Source organism: Vespula pensylvanica, chromosome 3 (genome assembly GCF_014466175.1).
Source record: "Vespula pensylvanica isolate Volc-1 chromosome 3, ASM1446617v1, whole genome shotgun sequence".
NCBI classification, from domain to species: domain Eukaryota; kingdom Metazoa; phylum Arthropoda; class Insecta; order Hymenoptera; family Vespidae; genus Vespula; species Vespula pensylvanica.
Window position 1 is genome coordinate 7767021 of NC_057687.1, and position 9060 is coordinate 7776080.

Below are 9060 nucleotides of genomic sequence, written 5' to 3' on the forward strand. Positions count from 1 at the left end.
GCCTAGTTCTTCCAGTTCTGAACAACCAAGCGAAGCACCCAGCAGCTCTGCCTCGCCTAGTTCTTCCAGTTCTGAACAACCTAGTGTAGGACCTAGTAGTTCGGCCTCACCAAGTTCTGACTCTACTCCTTGTGATGAGTCAAGCGAAGGACCAAGCAGTTCTGTCTCCCCTAGTTCTTCCAGTTCTCCCCAATCAAGCGGAGCACCAAGTAGTTCTGCCTCACCTAGTACTGATTCCACCCCTTGGACCCCATCGACTAGTGTACCTTACCACTTTACGAATCCTGCCGGTCGACATTGCATTTGCTATTGATTTTTAAAATTATGTGAAATTTTTTAATCCGGTTCAATATTATTTCAAAATGACACTAATTGTTTGTGTCTGTCCAAAATATAATTAATTATTAAAAATATTATTAATTATCAAGTGACTTAATTTATGATATGTTCTCTCCGTAAATTAAACCCAACTATTATTTTATCAAAATAAAATATTGGAGCAAATGAATCAATATATCCAAAAATTCATATCAGTTGTTTTTAACCTTATTGACATATTACCCACAAATTTTCCTTCGGATATTTCTATTTACAAAAGTGAATGAAACGAATGGGACGACTTTTTTAATGATGAGAAATCTTGCAGAAAACTTTGTCTATCATAAAGTGCCAAATATCTACGATGCATGCATATGTGTTTGATTAAATAAATCTTACGGATTATATCCTGATTTCCATTACACGATTTCCCTCTATGGATAAATGATTTCACGCACAGAGAATGGAAAACTACGAAAATGTAACAAACATAAATAATCACGTGTATAAAAAAAAGAAAATGTTGATCCTGAATAGGGGTCTATAAAATAGAACGAAGAAGAGATCTCATATGAAGGATGGAATTGAAAATAAATTAACTATTATACAAAAAATTGTGTTTTATAAAAATTTGTACGTTAGTATTCTTCGAACAAATTTTTCGAACAATAATTGTTGAAATAGAATCCTTTGAAACGAAAAGAGAAGTCGAACAGGGTGGAGCTCTCGTAGTTAAGTAAGAAAAGAAAAGTAAAGAGATATACGAAAAAAAAAGTAGGGAAATATAAAAGAAGAAGAAGAAAAAGAACAACAAAAAGAAGAAGTGAAGCAATGATGGAAGGTGGGTTGAGGGGTTGCTGGGATCTCTGTGGTCTGCTACATCTATTTATAGCTTACACCATGCTAATGCATATACATCTATGCACTACGTTAAACCTTTGCGTCGAGCATAACGGGCTTTTACGTGTTGCACTGAATATTCCCCGTGCCGTAAATGTGTGTGCGTGCTATTTTTCTTTTTTTTTTTTTTGTTATTCTTCTCTTTCTTTTCTCCTTTCCTTCTTATACCTATATATATATATATATATATATATATATATATATACACGCTATATATATATATTGTATATATACATGTGTATGTGTGTATTTATGTATATATATATATATAACTAAGTACATTTCACCCTCTCTCTTCGCCTCTCCCTTTTTCTTCTCTCTCTCTCTCTCTCTCTCTCTCTCTCTCTCTCTCTCTCTCTCTCTCTCTTTCTCATTCTCTCTCTCTCATACTGAACGCACGTGCTTGGCTCTCGTACGCGCATGCGTACTCAATTCGCTTCAAGCGTGCAAAACACGATCCAAGAACCGACGACGTTTACGTTTCACGCTTTTCCACCATCCTCTGCTATTCAAGGATTACCAAAGAGGAAAATATATAGATATGTTTCTGAGCTATCGACTTCAAAAACTCGTCCTTATTTACTATGGAAATTTAAATGGAAATATTATAAATAAAATAAAAAGAAATGTTTTTAATGTGATATATATTTTATTTCGTAAATTAAAAAAAGTAGGATTTGTTCTTTTAAGAAAAAGAGTTGGGAAAAATATTGTCATTTTTCATAAAAATCGTTGAATATTTAAAGATACATGAAGATAAAAAGAGAGAGTTTGCATGAAAAAGGGACAGAAAGAGAAAGTGAATAAATTAAAAAGAATTAAAAAGAAAAGGAAATTAAGTGATAATGATTTGTTCTTTGAGAAAAATAATCGATTGTGATCTTAGTCATTTAATTTACAATTAAATTCTAATTTCATTCTAAAAATGATTTGCTTTTTAACAAAAAATAATTGTCATCTTCAATATACGTCATTGATTGTAAAAATAAAGAAATAAAAATGAAGAAAGAGATAGAGAGAAAAAGAGAATAAAAGGATTTGTTTAGAAAAAAAAAAAGTAGAAAAATGAAAAAGAAAAGAAAGAGAGAGATAGAAAGAGAAAGAGAATACAACCGGTTTGTACATAGTTTTTCCATGAAATATTTAAATTCACCGATGTCGATGGCACGTACTGTAATTTACGTTCGATTCCCGTCTATCTCCGCGACAGATAAGAGCTTTGCCAGAGCAGCAACTCTTCTTGGAGCTCGGGGCGTTATAACTTCGGCAGTTGTTACTTATAAATTACCATCGGGGCAGTTATAACTCATAGACCGTACGCGACGCCTTTATAACTTATACCTCCGACTTATAAGTTATAAGCACACGGTACTTACGTATAACGTGTATATACATATACGTATACATATACATATACCATATACATATACATATGCGTTACGATTGCCGATGATATAAGATAAAGATTCGACACCACTGAACGCGATATTAACGTATTACACGCTATACGTTTCTCGTTCTCCGAACTTGACGTTAATGGTCAAAACGACTACTTACCTTGTTTTCTCACGATAAAAAAAAAATGATCAGAAAGGAAAACGATTATTATAAAGAAACAAAAAAAAAGAAGAAGAAGGAGGGGAGAACAAAATTATATGAACGATTAGAACGATCACATTTAGTACATAATTATAATCACGATATTTTAATTATATTTTAATTATATGAATTTGAAAAAAAAATAAAGAAATAAACAAAAGAATTATTAAAAAAGAAACGAACGATAAGGAAAGATAAAAAGATCGCAAAAATGAAAATTAGCCACGCGCATCTAACAATTATAATTATTACGTTCTAATAATACCGATTCGAAGGAGTGCTTTTCAAAATGACCGCTCCAGACTTATATAGAAAATTGTCAACGTGAGAAAAAAAAATCAAAATAAAAATAAAAAAATGAAAATAAAATGGAAGAAAGAAAGGAATTTTAAACGAAACGAGTGGTCACGTCTAACAATTATAATCGTAACATTTTAATTATATGGATTCGAAAGGAAGCTTTTCAAAATGGCCGCTATGGAAACAGACAAAACAAGGAGAATTGCGACAAGATACGCAAGGAAGTTCTTCTCTCGAAGAACGAGGTAACGAGATTGGCTTTTTCGCGTCGCTAGACTGGTCACGGCGTCGGTAAATTGACCGATAATGTAGCTTGGCACTGATTGCTGGATAGCAATGATGAATGCACGAGGGACACCCGACCGACCCTCCCCCCACCCCCTCACTCCTTCTGATACTAGTCTCTCGATGCACGCCAAGGTCGATGACCTTGTACGAGCCCTCGGGTACTCTTTGGCGCCACACTCTCTTCGTTCTTACTTTTCGTTTTTCTCCCTTTCTCTTTCTCTCTTTCTATCTTCATTGTGGAATTCATTTTTTCTCTTCTTATTTTGAAAATCTTTCCTATTGACTTTAATCAAAGGCTAAGCAGTACAATTATTTATCCAATCTAACTTGATTAAAAGTACGATTTTGTCAAACTCATTTTACGTAAATAGTGGTGCGACGAGAGGGAAAAGAACGAGGCAACAAATCGAACATTTATTCGTAAAAATTTGTTATACTTCAGGGTGCATCGAAAATAATTATTGTTTAATTATTACAAAGAGGAAGATTTTTAACTTTATAATGGCACGAAAGGTAGCCATGATGTACGATATAGCCAATCTATGCTATAAGATCTGCCTTCCCTTTTGAGTGTTTTCATGCATCACTTAGCATGATGGTTTTTCATACGAATCCTTAATAAATCGAATCATTGATAATTTAGATACGTCGAAAAGTATACCTAACATTAACACCTACATGTGACAACTTTAACTTGTTTCTCTTTAACTTTTTGCCGTATAATCTTATTATCAGTTTGCTTTTATTTCGTTTTTATCGCTTTTACTTCAACTCTTATCGTGACTGATCATTGATATCAACTACACCACTTTTAAAAATCTTTGGAATCACTTCTCAATAACATCGTCGAATATAACATTCTCTTTGATAAAAAAAAAACCCGAACAAAAATATATTACTTTGAATTATTTTTTTTTATCAACAAGATCGATAAATTTTTAATATTACAAATATATTTGAACTCGTTATCGATGCTTCTTCTTTTCCTTGTTCTTCATCTTCTTGTTATATCTATCTATCTTTCTATTCTATTCTATTTTCTCTGTTTCGAGATGTAGGATCTACGAGCAGAGACGTAAAAGAGCGACATAAAATAGGAATGAGACGAAACGAGCTAGGAAGGTGACGGGGTAAAATGAGAACGAGCCACCCCCGCTCACCGATAACAAATGGTCCTTTAGAAATTCTGCGTGACCGAGCGCAGGTGGTATCCGATGGTGGAACGCCCACGTTTTCTTTTTACACATCCGTTTGTTCCATAACTATTTCTCTCTCAGTTCCCTGAGAATTTTCTTTATTACGGAAATACGTTCGTTCAAAGCTTCCCTTTCATTTCTTTACAAATTTATCGCTTTCTAGCAAAAATTATCGAGAAACTATGAACATCGTTACTATTCTAACATCGAATTTATCGTTTATACCAATATTAAATAATTGAAAATATTACTAATCTTATGAATAAATATGAATAAATATTATTCATATCGTTATTAAATAATTGACAATATTATTTATATTTTATGATAATGGATATAAATAAAAATTGTTTACATTGATATTAAATAATTAAATATATTATTAACTTATATACGATTGTTTTTTTTTTTGACGACTAACTAGTTTTCTTGATTTATCGATTGATGATATTAAAATGGTGGATATCTCGTGTAAAATGGAAGAATTTCGATGTACACATATATGTATAACGGATCGAAGAAAGCGGTGAGATCCATGTAAATCCGTATGCGTGAAAGGTACCTTTAGCATGATCCTCTCAATGTCATCGATCTCACATCGTCGTCGCATCGCTCGAGCCGTCGTGGAATGTGCACCGCTCCGGTTTCAACCGCAACACGCCGCAGGAAAAGTTCTTAACATTATTAAAACCAGTTAGTCACGGTGGAACTGCTTCAACCGCTCTTATCGGATTATAATTGTGGATTACGAGTTCTCTCTCTGACTTCTCGATAGAAAGTTTTATTAATACGACGTACGCCTATTTACGTCGAGACTTGTATAAAAAGAAAAAAAAAAAGAAAAAACGTTTCTTTCAATGATAAAATTGATCGAAAATGATTAAAGCATTACAAGTAAGAAACCAATAATGTATAATCTAAAAAATGAGACGACAGTTTACGTTAAAGTAAATTTTTTCTTGCTTCAAGATTTCTACTTTACCGACGAGATTTTGGTTACCGATCGAGGTATAGCCAGTGATAAAAATTAGAAACAGATATCAAAGTTTCTGTTACTCGGTCGATATTGAAGTAAACTTTTTTTCTACGTGTCATGAGAAAACAATTATTGATATAATAATTAAAAAGAAAAACAAATAGAAAACTCTTCATATAAAAATTCATTCTATGATATGCTTCCTTTAAAAAGAAAGATAACGTTGAATTTATATACTATTACATACTTCTGATTTTTATATACGTAATATTATTAAAATGAAAATATATCAATGAAAAAGAAACTTAAAAAAATTATATAATATCTCCAATATATGATCTCTAATATATATATATATATATATATATTCGTTTTAATTTCGAAAGAAGTAATTCTTTGAAACAGAAGTCATACAAATGAAACTAATTCCGATTGCATCGATGACTTTTCTTTTTAATGAATCATCATATTTCTTTAATTTCAGAGATTATCATTCATTATATATATTCATGATACTAAATAATAGGGTAATGCGGAAGAAGGGGCCGTAAATGTTGAAAATGACGCAAAAGAAGAATACGATGTACTATACATATATATATAAAATTAATAAACGTAGAATAATATTGTTTCTAGCCAATAGAAAAGGACCACATGTAACGAAGAAAATTGTTGACCAATGAGAGCACAGTTGAGAATGAACAACATTTCTCGCGAACGTGATGCTTGTATGTAGCTGATTAGTTGTGTTGCATCAGCCGAAGGTGATGTAAGAGAGTCTTTGAAATATTTTGCTTTGGTTATGTGTTTTGTCAGTCTGTGCAAAACACTTGGAAGGACAGTGTTAGATTATCAGTCACAGATGTACGATAGAAACTTGTGATAGAAAGGTGTAGATTGTATTTTTATTTGTTATTATATGTATGTATATGGATGAATATGAGTGCATTGAAGAGCGTTGTCATCGCATTTCCTAAGGGTCTTACCAAGGGATCTGCTATCGTGCCCACTACTGAGCTTGTCAGATCAGTCCCAAAATTAAATTTTTCAACATCGATTTTAACCGAAAAAACAACAGAAATGGATATAACGAGAAAAATACCAAAGCAAGAAGAACTCCACGAGGAAAGTACATTTTTTAAACCAGATGTTTGTATTAGAGGAAAGAAACGTCGTCTTGATCATCTTACATGGGAGGAAAAATTGCAGAGGAAGTACGTTAGAGATGTGTTTATTAAAATTCTATTTCAAATAAATGGATTGGGATGGAAATAGACGAATTTAATATGAAAATAATTGGTTAAGCCGGTATTTGTTTATTTTATAGGAAATTAAAGAACAGAGTAGCAGCACAAACTTCGAGAGATAGGAAGAAAGCTAAATTGGACGAATTGGAAGAAACTGTCAAAACGTTAAAAGAAAGAAACGATGTACTGACGCAAGAATGCGCTTTATTAAAGTCACAAAACGAGTCGCTTATAAGTGAAACCAAAAAATTGAGGAGAGAGAGGGAAACGAGTAATATGAGCGAGCAACTTTGTTCGTCATGTCAGGCTCGTGTCGGTTGTCCTGTACCTTCACTGGGATCTGCAGTATCCCCACAAAACCCTCTGCCGCAGGGTGGGACAGTACAGTCGGCATCGTCCCTGACGCTAACACCAGGAGCAGCCATATTGCTGAAGATTATGACCCTCTACCTCCTCTCGAAGAACTGTTTGGAGATATCCAAGGGGATGATTACATCGACCGACTCGAAGAACTTGCAGAAAGCCTTCTTCGAGAAGTTACCGCAGAAGTGGAAGCAAATTCTCATAGATCAAATGAACAAGTGAGTTTTAATTGAGAAAAAAATTAATCTATCTGAGATAGATTTTATATATATGTATATTTCATATATACTTCGACCTACCAGTTAACTGTTTCTTCGATTATCAAGTCTTCCAGAAATGAATGAAGTATTCTGAAGTAATAGTACTCGATATAAAGAGAAATTAAATATATATTAGCATTCTCATGTACAAAAGAATGTTCATCCATTTCTAATGTGTCTCTATATCTTTTTAATTCAGTTTTTTCTTCATTAATAATATATTCATTATCTCCATAGGTGTCAGACGAAGAAAATACAGTTAAAAAATCTGACAATTCAAAAAGAATGGTGGGGCAGACATCAAAAAATGTGGAAGCCGATACAATCGCTGGTAGAAGCGTGAACGATTACGATACTTGGCATCTTAACTGTAGCGCAGACGTCACGCATGTTGTCCTAGATAATACACAAACGACACCGGTGTCTATTAAAAATGAAATTGAAGTTAAACAAGAACCCGACTTGAACGATATGGAAACAGTATATGGTACCTACGACGAAATAACAAATTCTATTACTATTATTTATCCTGGCCAAGAAGATAACGTAGGCATTCAAGAATGCGTGCAAGAGATAAGCTCTGATAATGTTAGTCATACTGATGATGTAACATTGTTAACAACGCATCACTCTTATTCTGATCAATTTTCACCTGCTTACACGTGCACAGATATTATGTCTCCTTCGAGTATATATTCGGACAATGTCGATGCATCTTCTTCAATCAAATCAGATTCACATTTTTCGGATGGTGGTTATGAATCTCACAATTCCCCTAGCGCAGACGTACACAATAAAAAAGATAATAGTAGTAGTAGTAATAAAAATAATAAAAATAACAATAATAATGTGTGTTTAACCGATCTTTGGCACGAAAGTTTTACAGAATTATTTCCAATGTTGGCTTGAAAATCAAGCAATTTAAATAGAAATTCTATTATTGCTTCATCTCTCCAATTCAAAAGTAATGAATTTATAACAGAGACATATGAATGGATTAAATTCTCTTCTTATGTACGTTTGTAGTCTCTATATATCTTGTCATATTGCACAAGAAGTAATGTAGACAAATCATTCCATATAATTCATGGAACAGTAGTAGTAAAAAGCGTATATTGGGGGGATAGTGAGATTGTTATACATATATTTTTTATATGAATTTGTAAAACCAATTTCTTTTGTTTTTGGTTTTCTTTTTTATACTTTCGATGTTACACTTGACTAATTATTAAACTAGCAATTTGGTACCTTCACTGTATACTGTATATTATTTTATACACGTATACACACTTTTATCTATTAAAAAAAAAATAATATCTGTTAAAGTGTATGTATATATGTACATACATACATATATATATATATATATATATATATATATATATATATATATATACATACACACATATATAATATTTATTAAATAATTATTTAACGAGATGTAAAATGCAAGTACTTACTGTGCGACAGTATGCCAAATAAATCGTGTATACAATATTTCTCTGTGTTATTTTTTATTTAAACTATATATCCTTGATATCTAAATTTTCATAAAACTCATATTCAAACTATGCATAAAAGTGCATGAGAGAAAATAATAATAAATTCTCATA

General features: G+C 32.3%; 2 protein-coding genes across 5 annotated transcripts in view; both read left to right on the forward strand.

Moving 5' to 3' along the window:
* LOC122628118 (glycine-rich cell wall structural protein 1.0-like) overlaps positions 1 to 528 on the forward strand; it is a 2939-nt gene extending 2411 nt beyond the window's left edge. For 2 of the 3 annotated variants that reach the window (XM_043810003.1, XM_043810004.1), the window contains exon 4: positions 1 to 528. In XM_043810003.1, coding sequence (XP_043665938.1) covers positions 1 to 313 — 313 coding nt within the window. In that variant the 3' untranslated portion in view covers positions 314 to 528. The other variant, XM_043810005.1, reaches the window with a different exon arrangement.
* Positions 529 to 6312: 5784 nt separating this feature from the next.
* Positions 6313 to 8944, forward strand: LOC122628119 (X-box-binding protein 1). Of its 2 annotated transcripts, XM_043810008.1 has the most exons (3): positions 6313 to 6791; positions 6905 to 7405; positions 7685 to 7891. In XM_043810008.1, exons 1-3 carry the CDS (start codon positions 6511 to 6513, stop codon positions 7788 to 7790), a joined length of 888 nt encoding a protein of 295 aa, XP_043665943.1. In that variant the 5' UTR covers positions 6313 to 6510; the 3' UTR covers positions 7791 to 7891. The 2 variants fall into 2 exon arrangements, with proteins under 2 accessions (XP_043665943.1, XP_043665942.1); XM_043810007.1 differs by lacking the exon at positions 6313 to 6791 and having other exon boundaries at positions 6974 to 7405; positions 7685 to 8944.
* The last annotated feature ends 116 nt before the right edge of the window (positions 8945 to 9060 follow it).

Coding starts and splice junctions, on each gene's coding strand:
- LOC122628119 (XM_043810007.1), top strand. CDS start 7,124: ATGTCAGGCTCGTGTCGGTTGTCCTGTACCTTCACTGGGATCTGCAGT. Junction 7,406..7,684: donor CTCATAGATCAAATGAACAA/GTGAGTTTTAAT, acceptor TTATCTCCATAG/GTGTCAGACGAAGAAAATAC.